The 17,077-nt window shown below is 42.0% G+C and overlaps 1 protein-coding gene across 2 annotated transcripts in view; it reads left to right on the top strand.

Moving 5' to 3' along the window:
• Positions 1 to 17,077, top strand: part of OSGEPL1 (O-sialoglycoprotein endopeptidase like 1) — a 102,095-nt gene that overhangs the window by 65,427 nt on the left and 19,591 nt on the right. For both annotated transcript variants that reach the window (XM_089655358.1, XM_089655359.1), the window contains exons 6-7: positions 11,582 to 11,712; positions 13,059 to 13,130. In XM_089655358.1, coding sequence (XP_089511484.1) covers positions 11,582 to 11,712; positions 13,059 to 13,130 — 203 coding nt within the window. The remainder of the gene's footprint in view (positions 1 to 11,581; positions 11,713 to 13,058; positions 13,131 to 17,077) is intronic.

Genomic DNA, 17,077 nt, shown 5'->3' with positions numbered 1-17,077 from the left:
CCAAGTGGACATTTGATAAGTGGAGTTAAAAAACTAGAGTTGGAAACAGGAGATTATAACAGGAGTCTACTAACCTGTAAGTGGCAACTGATATTTCCTGTTAATATTGTAACTGGAATAATGTGTGCTAGCGGGGTGAAAGTGCACAATTTGCCGCATGTATGCAGCAATGGAGCAACAGTTCCAGGATGGATACCCTTCTGGAAATGGTTGCCCTTCTGGAAACTCGCGTTAAGATTTGGAGGAGCAAGTTGCAACACTGGGCAGAACCGACAACCTTGAAAGGGGTCTTCTGCTCTCTGAGCAAGTAGCTAATGGGATTGATGTGGAGGGCCGAGGGGCTAATCAGGATTATCAGGTAGGAAGATGGGTTACTGTAACGAGAGGGAGTGGTAGGAGCTCACGGAAAAGGAAGGCCGGCCCTGGGTTTGTGCACCCAAACAGATTTGCCAAGTTGAGTGAAGATGTGGGGGTGGCAAGCTCAAGGGTGGATGTCACTGCTATCCCTAATAGCCGGGAGGGCAGACCATCTGGGAGGGGTGGTGAGGGTAGTGCAGGAAGGCCTAGACAGCTGGTGGTAGTAGGGGATTCTATAATCAGAAGGACTGATAGAATAATTTGTCTCCAGGATTGCCTCAACCGAATGGTTTGTGGTCTCCCTGGTGCCAGGGTTCAGCATGTGGTGGACCGGGTTGATAAATTACTGGGCTGGGTTGGGCATGACCTAGCTGTCTTGGTTCATGTTGGAACCAATGACAGAATACATGGAAAGTGGAGGCTCCTTAAGAATCAATTTAAAGAACTAGGCTGCAAGTTGAAGGGAAGGACCTCCAAGGTGATATTCTCTGAAATATTACCTGTGCAATGTGCAACTCAGGAAAGACGGGGAGATTAGAGAACTCAATGCATGGCTGAAGACCTGGTGTAAGAGGGAAGGATTTAGGTTTCTAGAGCACTGGGCTGGCTTTTAATTTGGGTGTAACCTATATGCTAGAGATGGTTTGCACCTAAATGGAAGGGGGTCTGTTGTGCTAGGGGAGAGGATTATGGGAGAGCTGGTGGAGTATTTAAACTAGGATCGAGGGGGAGGGAGAACTAGATTATAACAGGGTAGACAGGTCAGATAGGGGTTGGTACTTATTGGTGGGTGAAATGGGGAAAGATGGAGGGAAAGCTATGGCAGATGTTACAAACAACCAGTGGAATTGGTACCATTTGTATGAAAATAAAAGAATATGCAAGGTGTCAACAAATTAAAGTGTTTTTTCACCAATGCCAGAAGTCTGCCAAGCAAAATTGGTGAGTTGGAAGCTTTGGTGCATGAAGAGAACTATGATTTAATTGGTATAGCTGAATCTTGGCTTCATTCTTCACATGACTGGACCATTAATATTCCTGGCTATGATCTCTATCGGAGAGACAGGGTAAATAGGAAAGGTGGTGGTGTTTGTCTCTATGTGAGAAGTGATCTCAGAGCGAGTGTGAAAGAGGACCTAGTTGATGAGGCTGAAGTATTATGGGTGGAACTGCACGTGGGGGTGTGTACTACAAAGGTAATCATTGGAGTTTGTTACAGGCCTTCCAGTGTTAATGAGGAGGTGGAGACTCAGCTCCTTGCACAGATCGAAATGGCTGCAAGGCCTGGGACAGTGGTAATAATGGGGGATTTTAACTACCCAGAAATTGACTGGAGTAATCTTGCTGCAGGAACAGTTAAAGGGCAAACATTTTTAAACCTACTACAGGACAATTTTATGGTCCAGCAGAGTATCATTCCCCTACTTGGAATGATGCTCTGCTGGACCTGGTAATTTCAAACCATGAAGAGCTTATTGTGAATGTCCATATAAAAGAACATCTGGGTAGCAGTGACCGTAACATGATTTCATTTATTGTTTGCTGTAAACAGCGAGCACATACAGGAAAAATAAAAACACTCAATTTTAAGAGAGCTAATTTTCCAAGGCTGAGAGCTGCTCTCCAAGACTTAGACTGGGACTGAATATTGCCATCAATGAACACAACACAGAAATGGTAGTTCTTCAAAAAGACTGTATGTGAACACACTGCAAAATATATTCCCATGGGCAACAAGTTTAAAAGGCTAAAAATCAAATCTATGTGGCTTATGGCCAAACTTAAAAACGCTATAGATAATAAGAAAAGATCTTTTATTTTTAAATATAAAAATGAAGGAACACTATCATCGTTTAAATAGTACAAATAATATAACAGAATAAGCAAAAAGGAAATAAAGGCTGCAAAAATTGAAAATGGACGACAGATTGGAAAAGATAGCAGGACCAACCCCAAAAAATTCTTCAAATATATTAATAGTAAAAAGGTTCAGTCCGAGCATGTAGGCCCTTTACAAAATAATCTAGAGTGGGTGACTGGGGACAAAGAGAAAGCAAATTTATTAAATACATTCTTCAGCTCTTGCAAAGGAGCATGGGGGGGAGCTCTTGTCCATAATGGGCATGGTATTGACACAGCTCCAGGTGATCCACATTGGTTCACAATTGATTTGATCCATAAATATTTAGACAGAAAAAAGGTGAATAAAGCACCTGGACCAGATGGCATACACCCACGGGTCCTTAAAGAATTGAGCTGTCATTTCAAAGCCATTGTTTCTAATTTTTAGGGACTCTTCTTACTGGCATAGTACCACTGGATTGGTGTAAGGCCAATGTGGTGCCAATATTTAAAAAGGGGTCAAAATCTTTACCAAGTAATTATAGACCTGTTACTTTAACTTCTATAGTTGGAAAGGTACTGGAGAGTTTAATAAAAGCCCACATAGATGAGTTCTTTCTGGAAAAAAATCTATTTTAAGCAACAGACAGCATGGATTCATGAAAGACAGAAGTTGTTAACCAAATCTGATTTCTTTTTATGAAGAGGTGAGCAAAACCTTGGACAGAGGGGTGGCTGTGGACGTTGTATACTTGGATTTTGCAAAAGCATTTGACACAGTTCTCTACAAACTGCTAATGTGTAAGGTAAAGTCTACGGGCTTGGAAAAATCTGTATGTAAATGGATAGAAAACTGGCTAAAAGATTGTATTCAAAGAGTAGTGGTTAATGATTCATACTCTGCATGGTCTAGGTTTGTCAGTGGTGTACCCCAAGGTTCAGTGTTGGGACCCTTACTTTTACTTTTATTTATAAATGATATAGGGTCTGGAATTAAGAATCCTGTTTCAGTCTTTGCAGATGACACCAAGCTGTGCAGTGGAATAACGTCCTTACAGGATCTCTTCAGCTTACAAGCTGACCTCAATGCTCTGTTGAATTGGGCAACTATGTGGCAAATTAATGAGGTTTAATGTTGCTAAATGTAAGGATATGCACTTGGGGGCTAAGAATATGCATACATCATACAGTACATATTAGGGGAGTACAACTGGGGGAATCAATGGTGGAGAAGGATCTGGGAGTTCTGGTAGATCATCAGCTTAATGGCATGCAATGCCAAGCTGCGGTTTCTAAAGCGAGCAAAATACTCTCTTCTATTAAAAGAGGTATAGACTCCAAAGAGAGAGATATCATACTACCCCTGTACAAATCATTAGTAAGACCTCATCTGGAATATGCAGTTCTGTTTTGGGAACCAATTCACAAAAAGAACATTGGGGAACTTGGGAAAGTACAGAGAAGGGCAACCAAACAGATACGAGGCATGGATGAGCTCAGCTGTGAGGAAAGATTAGAGGAACTGAGTTTATTCTCTTGAGAAGAGGAGAGTAAGGGGGGGGAGGGCTATGATCAACATGTATAAACACATCAGTGGTTCATATAGTGAACTCGTTGTAGAGCTGTTCACTGTGAGGTCATCACAGAGGACAGAGGTGCACACTTTATGTCTGAAGGAAAAGAAATGTAATCCCCAAACATGGAAAGGTTTCTTCACAGTGAGAGCTGTGAAAATGTGACATAGACTCCCTCAATAGATGGTTCTGGTCAGCTCAGTGGATTGCTTTAAAAAAGGCATGGAATTTTTCCTAGATACACAAAATATAACTGGATTCTAACATTTATAGGTAAAGTTGATGCAGGGAATATCCGATTGCCTCTCAGGGAATCAAGAAGGAATTTTCTTTCCCTGCAGGAGCAAATTGGATCATGCTTTGCTGGGGGGGGGGGGTTTGCCTTTCTCTGGATCAACTGTGTGTATAGGATTATAACTTTTTTTTTGTTTAATGGTTGAACTGGATATACTTTTGTCTTTTTTTCAGCCAAACTAACTATGTAACTATGCGCCACTCTAAAGCATCCAAGGGATATCTCTCTCCATTGTCAGGACATAGACGTTCGAATCCACATCAAAGCTTCAATCAAACAAAAGTATTCCCTATTTCTTCTGTCCTCAAAACCGCGCAAGGGACACCCTGCTTCCAAGTCCACCACCACAAGATGACTAGGAAATCTTATCATTGGAGCTCACACTCTCCTGGACCAATCTCCTGCTGCACTCTTTTGTGCTCATTCCACCAGATTGGTGGGATTTTCCAGGACATTTTGGCATCAGGCCTCTGCTGAATCTGTTGACCCTTGTTTTGGGTCTGTGGGATTGGTTCTGTTTACCCACCTTTCTCATTTATTGCTTGGGGACATCCTAGGATCTATGAATAGTTTTGTGTCCTGTACGATTTAAGAAAAGAGGCGTTTTGGCTTACCTGTAAATTTCGTATCTTGAAGTACAGGCCACAGGCCACCCTCCCTTCTTGGTTACTCTGCATTGCTTGCCACAAAACTGAGGACTCTTAGAGTGGGGTGAACTTAGGGGAGGCACCCAGTGGACATATCTTCAAATCTTGCCAGTGTTTGCACCTCATGTTATAAGCCTACAAGCCAGGGTCTATGAATATATTGCCTGTGTCCTGTACTTAACGCCAAGATATGAAACTTACAGGTTGGTCAAAATTTCTTTTTAATGACAGTCCCTAATTCTAATCCATGTGTCTTGACTTTGTTTTCACTTTACAGCCAGCATTCTTGATGTGTCAGGCATTCAAACTTGGTCCAGATCCTGGGTTCCTGGTGAGACCTAATGGTGGCAGCACCTTAAAATGGTAACTTATTTGCCACTTACAATGCTACCATGGTTGACCTCAGTACCTCTTCCTCTACCCATGAAAGCTAATTTACAGCATACTACCTAATCTACTTGTCCTTCATGACAATCTACTTGTCCTGATAAAAAAAAAATACATTTTTAACCAAAACCGTATTTAAATCTGAGATGATTTTAGGAATGTCTGGGGCTTTTAAAAACAAAAGGGGCTTTATGGTGACTTAAATGTGTAATCATTTTAACATTGCGCTGTTTATCTCCTCCTCACCTCCCTGCTTGTCTCCAGCACCGCACCCGGGAACTAGCAGGGAGGGGAGAGACCTTGCAGTTTAATGAGCACTGAATGTGTGCTTGTCAGGAAAGTGGAGTGTCAGGCTTATCCTTTATCTCTTTCTCTGCCAGGGCTTTTTTTGCGTTTTTTACACACGTGTAAAAAATTATTTTTGGCCTGAAGATTACATAAAACCCCCAAAACATTATATATTTTCTGAAAGTAGACACCCTAGAGAATAAAATAGTGGTAGTTTCAATATTGTATATAACACGACATTACCACAAAGGTGCACTTCATTTTAGGGCAGAAAAAAAGCAATAAATTGCCCATCTTTTTTTTTTTTTTTTTTTTTTTGTGAAGATGAGGTTGCAAAAAGTATACAGATAAAATTGCGTGCCATTGTGAAATGGCGACGAACTTTAGTACCCTATATTTTCTATAAGTGATGCTTTTCAAGCCCCTTTATAGGTCATCAGTTTAGTGCTATGGAGGATGTCCGGTGCTAGAATTATTGCTCTCATTCTGACGTGCGCGGCAATATGTAACGTGTTTCGCAATCAACGCTTTCATGCGTAGGCGCCCCAGCGTGAGATTTTACGTTTGTATGTACAAATATGTGGGGGGAGGAGTAACTTTTTAAATTTTTTACTATTTAATAAAAAAAATTTGACTTAGATTTATGCAGATGGGCAAGCGGTGCCTGGGAGAAAACGGCCAGGGTGGTGGTTTGTGGACAGAGGTGGAGGGCTTACAGGGCGATGGAGGCTGACACTGTAGGAGGCTGTGTGGAAGCAATCGGCGGCAGCGCTGCTACTCTAATGCTTCCTCCTGACAGGTGAGCCCTGCTAAAGGTTAAAAGAAACTACCTGCCTGGAACTACATGTCCTGTGCGTTGGGTAATACAAATTGAACATCCCTGTAAAGTCATGTGATAAATCACATGTTGCCAGTAGGGGCGTCAGCAGCGAGCTGTCCCCTCTAGGCCGCAAAAAAGAAGCAAGACAGCTAGAACTAGTTTCAGAAGACTTTTATGGTACTTTCACACTTTATTTAAAGAAGTACAGCCAAAGCTTATCTGGCTGTACTTCTCCTGTGGTTCACAGGAGTACAGTTCGTTGTGCACTCCTATTACCCATTTTTAGCTGACAGCGGGCCGGCTGATGTCACAAAGCAGACCAGGCTGGGGGAGGATTGCAACCATATGGTTGGGATCCCGGCAGCCTGGACCGGCACCTGGCTCAGCCTCTTAGCAAGCCACTGAGAGCCTGAGCCAACCGCACCCGCCCCCTCTACAGAACAGTACTACAGTGAGTGCTGGCAGGGCAGAGCAGACAGTGGTAACTGACAGTCACTGTTATCTGCTTAGAGCAGCAGGGAGAATGGAGTGATTGCTCAGTTCCTCACCCTTAGAGTTGGGGGGGGGGGGGGACAGATGCAGCATCGGATCGATGCTTCATCCACCTAGGTAAGTATGATTAGAAAAAAAAAATACTCTCTTAACTTTGACGTTTAAAACCAATTTTTCTGTTGAACCGAATAAAATATCTGTAGTATGAGGGTTGTCTCAGAAGTAAACTTAAATTGAATTTACTGTGAAAATTACATCAGAACTGTTATACCAGCTTCATTCCATTTTGAAAAGTAAATGGTGACTAAGGCTGTGAAAAATGTACAGTACCTTTCCTTGGAAAACAAGGTTCTAGGCTTGAACAAGCTCCTCATTTAATAAACAAAATGAGTGTGCAAAACCATAAAAAAACAAACAGTAAAGTGATGCAAATAATATCAATAAATAAAACCACACATATAGTGGAAAAATTAAAACCATATTCAGTATAAATCAAACAATAATATACTAGAAATGAAAATCCACTCCAAAAATAATATTTCAGGGCTCCACTTGGGGGCTGGTGTAGAATCTTGTGTTTAAAATGAAACACCACAGTTCCACGTGTTTTTAGTCCCAAACCACCTCAGACATAGATATTTCAATTCCCTTACCGGATAACCAAGATCTCTAGATTATAAGAGATCACTAGCGTAGGATGCACAAAATGTGAATCATACCAGGGTATGGTAACATTCTCCACGCCCACCAGGTCCTCCACTGGCTGTCCTGAAAGGGCAGTTCTCCGCACTGAGATTCAATGGAAAATACAAACAACCATAGAATAATGCTGCTAACAACACCAATTTATTTCATGCAAATATACTCACAAGCATCTCATGGTAACAAAAGCGCAAAAACATCACACTGCAGTACGCCAGCAGGTGTGAGGACCTCATAGGCTGCTAGCCCCTCCTTACACATTTCGTCTATACAAGGAACATCCTCAGAGAACATAAAGAAGCTCTCTCATTTGCTAAAAAAAGCTTCAATGGTTTGTCTCTGCACTAGAAAAAGCAGTGTTGCAACTTTAGCAGTTTTTGATTTGCTTTTTCACAATTTAGTGACATATATATTTTTAGAAATATACTGAATGAGTCTTTACAGTCTTCTCTACATACACCATTTAAAATATCTGAGCTTTGAGAGTGTATTAGAGCTCTAAAGGAGATGGCGCTTTACAGCACCATAACTGTAAGGTATTTCTATTAGCTATATATATAGTGCTCAGCGTAAATGAGTACACCCCTTTTCAAAGCTAAGATTTCAATTAATATCTCAATGAACAAAGGAACAATTTCCAATGTTTTGACAAAACTGAGTTTTATAGAACATTTGGTTAGCTCATTACATGAAAGTAAGGTTGATATAACTTGATTTCAAAATCTTCAGTTTTACACAAATTGGATGGTGCTAAATTAATACATCCCACAACAAAAACTACTACATCTAGTATTTTGTATGACCGCCATGATTTGTAAGGACAGCACCAAGTCCTCTAGGCATGGAATTAACAAGTTGGCGACATATTGCAACATTTTATAATTTTCCATTCTTCAAGAATGTCCTCTTTTAGAGCCTGGATGCTGGATGGAGAGTGATGCTCAACTTGTCTCTTGAGAATTCCCCATAGGTGTTTGGGTTCAAATCAGGAGACATACTTGGCCACTGAATTGCTTTCCCCCTGTTCTTCAGAAATCCAACAGTGGCCTTAAATATGGTGTGCACTTTTACAACATGACAGTGATCCAAAACACAACGACCAAGGGCACGGAGTGATGGTAGAATCTTCTCTTTCAATATAAAGCAATATATTTGTGAATTCATGATACCATCAATGAAATGCAGCTCCCCGACACCAGCAGCACTTATGCAGCCCCACAGGACACTTCCACCACCTTGTTTCACTGTAGGCACCATGCATTTTTCTTTTTACTCCTCACCTTTGTGACGCCATACAGTTTTGAAGCCATTAGTTCCAAAAACATTTATCTTGGTCTCATCACTACAGAGTACCAGTAGTCTTCTTCTTTTTCAGCATGGGCCCTGGCAAATTCTAGGCAGGCTTTTTTTGTGCATGAACGACACCCATGCATACCATTCCTCTGCAGTGTACGGCGTATTGTGTCACAGGAAGCAATTGCCCCAGTTTTGGTCTTCTACTTCTTTAGCTAACTGCAGTGAACGTGCATGGCTATTTTCTTCACCCCTTCTCATCAGAAGATGCTCCTGTTGAGGTGTTAACTGCCATGTATGGCCTGGATGTCTCTGTAAGATGGTTGCAGTTCCATCTTTGTTAAATGTTTATCTCTTTTGCTACAGTATTCTGTCTATTATTTTTATACAGTATTTATAAAGCGCCAATAGTTCGCTCAGCGCTGTACATTACAGGGGGACAGAACATGTGACAGAACAATACCAATACAATGCAAAACATGAGGGGATTGAGGGCCCTGCTCTTTCGAGCTTACAATCTAGGAGGGGGGGGGGATGGTGGCACAGGAGGAGATAGCTGTGGGGATTGGAGTGGTAGGAAGAGTGGAGGAGGTCGGCATGTTAGCAGGGGGTGGGGTAGGCTTTCCTGAAGAGATGGGTTTTCAGGGTGCGCCTAAAGGAGAGGAGAGTAGGTGATAATCTGATGGGTTGGGGCAGGGAGTTCCAGAGGATGGGTGACACCCTGGAGAAGTCCTGGAGGCGGGCATGGGAGGATGAGACCAGGGAACTAGAGAGAAGGAGGTCTTGTGAGGAGCGGAGTGTGCGTGCTGGGCGGCACTTGGATATTAGGTCAGTGATGTAGTTTGGGGCAGTGTGGTGGACAGCTTTGTACGTCAGTGTTAGGATTTTGAATTTGATCCGTTGTGCAATCGGAAGCCAGTGGAGGGATTGGCAGAGGGGGGTGGCGAAAACGGAGCGGTTGGAAAGGTGAATGAGTCTGGCAGCCATATTCAGGATCGACTGAAGCGGGGATAGCCAGCGGCGAGGCAGGCCAGTGAGGAGGGAGTTGCAGTAGTCTAGTCGTGATATGATGAGGGAGTGGATGAGCTGTTTAGTGGTTTCTGGAGTTAGGAACACGCATATTTTGGCGATGTTGCAGAGGTGGAGTCTGCACGAGTTTGTTAAAGATTGGACTTGGGGCTGGAAGGATAGGTTGGAGTCCAGAATGACACCAAGTACTCTGGCCTGCGGGGCGGGTTTGATGGTGGTGTTGTTGGATGTGATGGAGAAGTCAATGGGGGGTGGTGTCCGGGCTGGGGGGGAAGACAAGAAACTCGGTTTTGGAGAGGTTCAGTTTAAGGAAGTGGAGTGACATCCAGTCTGTGTCGCTCAGTAGGTGTGTGATTCGGGCAGAGACTGAGGGGGTGAGGTGAGGGGTTGAGAGATAGATTTGTGTGTTGTCGGCATAGAGGTGGTAGTTGAAGCCGTGAGAGTGTATGAGTTGGCCAAGGGAGGAGGTGTAGATGGAGAAGAGAAGGGGCCTGAGGACAGAGCCTTGAGGGACCCCAACAGAGAGGGGGAGTGAGGGGGAGGTGGTAGCATTATAGGTAACGCTGAAAGAGCGTTGTGACAAGTAGGATGAGAGCCAGGAGAGAGCAGAATCTCTGAGGCTGAGGGAGTGTAGTTTTTTGAGGAGGAGGGGGTGGTCGACTGTGTCGAAGGCCGCAGAGAGGTCAAGGAGTAGGAGCACTGAATAGTGGCCATTAGCTTTGGCGGTTAGCAGGTCGTTGAAGAGTTTGAGTAAGGCAGTTTCGGTGGAGTGTAGGGGACGGAAGCCGGACTGTAGGGGATCTAGGAGGTTGTTGTCGTTGAGGTGAGAGATTAGGCGGGTGTAGACTAGGCGCTCGAGGAGTTTAGATGTAAATGGGAGCAGGGAGATGGGTCTGAGGTTGTTCGGGTCATTGGGGTCCAGGGAGGGCTTTTTAAGTATGGGGGTGATGTGTGCATGTTTCAGAAGGGAGGGGAAAGTGCCGGAGGAGAAGGAGAGATTGAAGATGTGGGTGAGGGAACGTAGGATGGAGGGGGAGGAAGGTCGTAGGAGTTGTGAGGGGATAGGGTCGCGGGGGCAGGTGGTGAGGCAGGCATCAGAGAGGATCTTGGAGACTTCCTCGATGGTAGTAAGGTCAAAGGTGCGGAGTGTTGGGGGAGCTTCAGTATGAGGAATGTAGGGTGGGGTGGAAGTGGAGGTCAGAGCAGTGGTGGGGCTGTGAGAGAGGGGTGATGAGGGGGTAGCTGAGTGAGGGGGAACGGGGTTGGAGGGAGTTTGAACAGCGTCGAAGTCCCTGTGGGTTATGTCGAGGATGAGGGGGTAGCTGTGTGAGAGGGGACGGGTTGAGAGGGCGTGTGAGTTGCGGCGATGTCCTTGCGAATTGTGTCAATCTTGTTTTTGAAGTGATTGGCAAAGTAAAGTCTAAGTAAAGCTTTGCTAATCTTCTTGTAGCCTTCATCTTTCTCATGTAAAGAAATGTATTTTCTTTCTCAGGCCTTGTGACATTTCTCTTCCATGTGGTACCATTGCGGATAGCATGAAATGGGAAGGGAATTTCTTTAAGTAATACCCTTTTATGAACTGTCTGCTGGACCTGTTTAATGAATAATTAGACTCACCTGTAGTTGAATTCTTGTTTAATTAGGATTTTGTTCTCTAAAATTTAGCTTTGCTCCTAAGACTTTCATTGGGGTGTATTCATATTTGCAACATGGTCTTGAATGAATTTGTTAGGAAAAATTATTTTTTGTGTGTGCAAATTAACAAATCTAATATAATATAATTTATTTTATTTTTTTTTAACTGCCAAGAGGAATACATGAGTTTGAGAATCACATGTGTTTCATCTTCTTCTAGGTTGTATCTGGTGGGGTTGCCAGTAATGGATATATTCGTAAAATGCTGCAAAATTTAACAGATTGTATGGGAATGTCCTTGTTATGTCCACCGCCACACCTCTGCACTGACAATGGCATCATGATTGCTTGGTGAGAAAAAGTTTGATATCAATTGTAGAATCGGAGGCATAACAAAAAGCCACTGAAGATTAAACAAACTTGTGTTATTTTAATATCTCATACCAAAATAATGTCTAGCATATTTTTACTGTTACACCCTTACTTTGGCTATGATGGATTTTCCTAGCTCCTTTCTGTTATATTTACCTGTCACTTCTCTGCCAAAAATTTTTCTGTATGCCTACTTGGATCTATACAGCCGCCTCTTTGAACTTTTTGTTGGATCAAACTCCTTCAACACAACTCCTTCCACACATTTCCATTTAATCCTAGTGAGAGTTGATACTTTACTTGTCCCAGTAGAGTACCAACTCTTCAAAGAATTATAGAATAAGTTCACCTTTGGGAACATGTTACATGTTCCCGTTTTTAGGGTGGAACATGTAACATGTTCCCAATGCTGCAGCTGCCGCCTGCTGCTCCACCCTCCCTCTGTTAGAAGTACAGGGAGAAATTCCCCCATATGATCTGTCAGATTTGAAAACAGTGTGGCCGTGCAGGGCTCCGCCCAAACGGCCACATCATTCATTCAGAGCTCCATAAATGAATGCACTACGCACTGCAAGTACCGACAGCCTTAGCGGCTGTCAGCTTGTAGTTTTCAATGAACTACCACAGCACTGTGGAGCTGTGTGGTGGTTCATTGAATCTTCCTGTCAGCATATCTGCTTGCTCGTACATCCCGTATGGGCAATCGGATATACTGACAGATTTGCAGGAGACCTGCATGGCATCAGCGATCTACTGATCGCTGAAGCAATGCTTTACAGGCTTCTGCAGACCAAAATAATAAAAGCACATTTTTTTACCTGCAAAAAAAGTGCATTTATTGTTTTTGTGGAAAAAGTGAACTTAACCTTTTAAATAGAGATTGCAGTATGCATACACATACAGATTTATATATGACAGTGAAGAATTTGAAAAAAAAACCTGTGTAGTGTGCAGCAGGCTACACAGCAATCTCAATGAATTAGGTGACAGGTAAGTATAAGACTAGGAGGGAAAGGGGATTGTATATGGCCATTGTAGCCAAACAAGTGTAACTGCATGTTTGCATGTATTGTGTTTTGTGTATATGCATGTAAATGGGTTCAATAAAAATGTTTTTGGGGGGTTTTTTGGCCGTAAAAGTTCCTTTTGGAAATTGCAGCCTGAATTCTTTTTCAGACCACAGTACTTGGTTTCATAATGATTGTAGTTTGTGTTGTTGCACACTGATGAATACAGATCATACTGAAATTTTGAAATTATAGATGAATGGTGTAACCTTACCTTGCCTTTTACCTGATCGGTCTAATGATTCCTTTCTTTGTTAGGAATGGTATTGAAAGGTTGCGTGCTGGTGCTGGGATTCTAAATGATACTTTTGATATTCGTTATGAGCCTAGGTAAGACACACAAACTACAGACTAAGTACAAAAAAAAAGTTTAAAATGACTATGGGTATTGCAACCCCCTCCCCCCATTCTTCATTTTTTGCACATACATACATATATAGTTAAAGGATTGTTTGCTCTATCGGTAAAGAACATCAATTCTTCTTTCATTCACAAAGATTTTGAGGACATTTTAAAATTTTGCCACAAACTGAGAAAAATTGCTTCATAAAGTACTTGTGACTTATTACAATACCTAATTATTTTTAGCAGCTGAATTGTATGCAGCAATCATACACTATATAGTAAGTCTAATCCAACAATTAAAAAAGAAAAAAAGTATATACAATTAAGTTATTTATTTTTTTATATATATATATATATATATATATATATATATATATATAAAATTTATATATTTATAATTGTATAGCAGTAACTTTATAAATATAGGCTGTTGTGGAAGCTTGTATGAGATTTTGGTGATTGGTTTACATATACTTTAATCACATTTTCATTCCTATTTTAATCACTGTAAATTTTGACTGACAGGAGGGGAAAAGTATTGGAAACTTGTGTGATAAAGTTTGCTACTGAAGAAATGCGTGTACTTCCAGACAAATTGCCATTATTTTTATGCCCCTGTGCCCTCAGCAAATTAATTCCACCCATGAGCTTCAGAGATTGTTTACATCCCATGCTGTCCCCTGTCTCCTTCCTGCACAGTAGAGCCCTATAGAGGTGCCCTGGCCAGAGACACAGGGACTCTCACCTTTATTGAAAAAGAAGACAAAAAACTGAGCTTGGTGCTTCTAAACCAATAAATCAAACACAAATGAAAATCTTCCACAGCTGCACTAAAAAAATCACTCAGTACTAGTGCATAAGATATGCAAAAGGCAAATAAAATGTTGAGCTGTGTCTTAAAAGTGAATCGTGCTTTTAAGTGTCACCACTTATAAGCCCTGACGCTTTTCTTCCAAAAGGACATTTCCAAGGGGTTAAAAACATCCTTTTGGAGGTAGCGCGTTGGGGCGGAGTCTGTGCTGACATTATCAAGCCCACTGGAGGTGATGGCGGCGCTGATTGTATTACATGTGATTGCTTTACATCTATATATGAGTAGATTTGCAGTGTATGTATATTAAATAAAAGCTTCAGGTTGCACTATGGGATGCCTGTTTTTCTTTTATGGGATAACATGCATGATGGAAGTGAAGTGCTGGTAGTGAATCCCTGCTGATGTGCCCTGTGGTTCTCAAAATGCCTTTGTAATATCCTGCTGCTGTGATCATTGATGATCTCTGATATATTTATAGATGATCCCTGATTCAAACATGCTATTTTAGACCACCTATAACTTGGTCTACTCAACTGGTAAGAGGCTGCATGTGGTGGTGAAATTCACTGAAGGCATTGCTACTCCATCGCAAGTGGAGGAAACAGTTTGCATCTGTGGAATGATGTTCAAACGCTCCTAAATTCAACATTTTTTTTCTGCTTTGGACATTATTAGATTTATGTCAGCAGTGGTGGTGAAACTCACTGTTTTTTATGTATTTTTTGAGGTTATGTTTAACGCACTATTGAAATAGTAGTGTTACTGGTGGGTTATACAAACCTTTTTAACCTGATATTGGGTTAGTAGCTAGAGTGGTGACACTTCTACTCATGATTCATGTTTTAACACATAGCACAACAATATTATTAGTCTCATAAATAATAAGATATCCCATGAGCAGCTCTAGTGTTTAAACTTAAAAGCTGCCCACGCCTACACATACGCCTATAAATGTGCTCAAAACCACAAATAACACAATAACAGTGCTGCGCTTTCCACACAACATCAATTTAAACCATTCAAATGTGACCTCAAATTCTCAACAGAAAAATGTGTATATATAAACTTCAAAATGTAACATTTTAATAAGTCCCAATTGTTCAAGAAGTCCTTCTCAATATTTCTTCTTTAAAATCATCATATGAATACTTCTTTACCAATACTACTCCGTGTTTTCTTAATCTTAACGTGCACCTCCACCACCTGTCTGTTATACTCACCTAATTTCCCTGTCCTGGTCCTGCTCCATTGCTGGTGGCTTTTGACTATTCCGGGGGATAGAAACATCTCGGAATAGGTAATTCCCACAATCCTGAAAGTTAGGAATTCTACTTTCTGCACATGAAAAGCATACTTTGCATGGTGCAAGACATAAAAATCTCTCTGGGACAAATTTTGGTGCTTTTGCAGATAGGTCTGCACCAGCATCTGGCCCCTAGCACCAAGGGTCAGGTGCTTTTGATCTTCTTCCAGATACCTCTGACTTCCCATACTTTGTAAAGGGTGACTGCCGTGTGCCCCCCATTGAATCCATGGGATTCAATTTAGTTCTTTTGGCTCTTCATAAACTGCCTTTTTGAACTGATGAAGGATATTTCACTCTTTAATCTTCACTTTCAAGGGTGTGTTTCTTGTTGCCATTACCTTTTGTGAGGCGAGTGTCTGAGCCGGTGACCTTATCCTGTAAAGATAAAACTTAAAATAAACCCAAGTAGTGCAACCAAACAATACATAAAGTGCCAAATATAGTGCCAAAAAGTCCCAAGCTATGCACTGCATCCTGCGCGCTCCCAGCAGATGTATCGGTGTCCCACGGAAAGGTCCCGATCTGTTGCGATTGGGACCTTTTCCAATCATGTGACCGCCGTGACAACCAATCATGGCAGTCACATGACCCTGAACCCCACCAGGCCTCCTGGCGTCAGAAACTCCTTAAAGGGCCGGGAGATGCCGGCGTGAAGGGGTAAATACTGCTCATAAATGTAACACACAGGAATAGGCACTAAACCAGTGCCGATAAGAGCACTCCGTAACATGCCAGTACACATGATTCGAGATGCATATGACACCACGGATGTGGCTCCACCCCCCTGTATGCGTTCCATCCTAGAGTGGGACTTCCTCAGCAGAAGAGAAGCCAACACATCTACCTGCATTTAAAAGAGTGACGCCCGCCACCTCCATGGCAACTAGAATACACAAAAGCCGAGCTGAAACATGAAAGCCAAAGGAAAGACGGAAGGCTTAACAGTGACTTCAACAAAGAGCTCCAACAGACACTGGGGACACAGAAAATCTCAAAAATACAGTGGGGATCGAAAGTTTGGGCACCCCAGCTAAAAATTTGTATTAATGTGCATAAAGAAGCCAAGGAAAGATGGAAAAATCTCCAAAAGGCATCAAATTACAGATTAGACATTCTTATAATATGTCAACAAAAGTTAGATTTTATTTCCATCATTTACACTTTCAAAATAACAGAAAACAAAAAAATGGCGTCTGCAAAAGTTTGGGCACCCTGCAGAATTTATAGCATGCACTGCCCCCTTTCCAAGCTGAGACCTGCCAGTGTCATGGATTGTTCTCAATCATCGTCTGGGAAGACCAGGTGATGTCAATCTCAAAGGTTTTAAATGCCCAGACTCATCTGACCTTGCCCCAACAATCAGCACCATGGGTTCTTCTAAGCAGTCGTCTAGAAAACTGAAACTGAAAATAGTTGACGCTCACAAAGCTGGAGAAGGCTATAAGAAGATAGCAAAGCGTTTTCAGATGTCAATATCCTCTGTTCGGAATGTAATTAAGAAATGGCAGTCATCAGGAACAGCGATAGTTAAAGCAAGATCTGGAAGACCAAGAAAAATATCAGAACAGCTCGCAGGATTGTGAGGAAAACAATTCAAAACCCACGTTTGACTGCACGATCCCTCCAGAAAGATCTGGCAGACACTGGAGTTGTGGTACACTATTCCACTATAAAGAGATACTTGTACAAATATGGTCTTCATGGAAGAGTCATCAGAAGAAAACCTCTTCTACGTCCTCACCACAAAAATCATCGTTTGAACTTTGCAAATGAACATATAGACAAGCCTGATGCATTTTGGAAACAAGTTCT

Source organism: Staurois parvus, unplaced genomic scaffold, assembly GCF_062004578.1.
Source record: "Staurois parvus isolate SC_StPar_1 unplaced genomic scaffold, SC_StPar_1.0 ptg000836l, whole genome shotgun sequence".
In the NCBI taxonomy this organism is placed as follows: domain Eukaryota; kingdom Metazoa; phylum Chordata; class Amphibia; order Anura; family Ranidae; genus Staurois; species Staurois parvus.
This window is presented reverse-complemented; position numbering and strand designations above follow the sequence as displayed.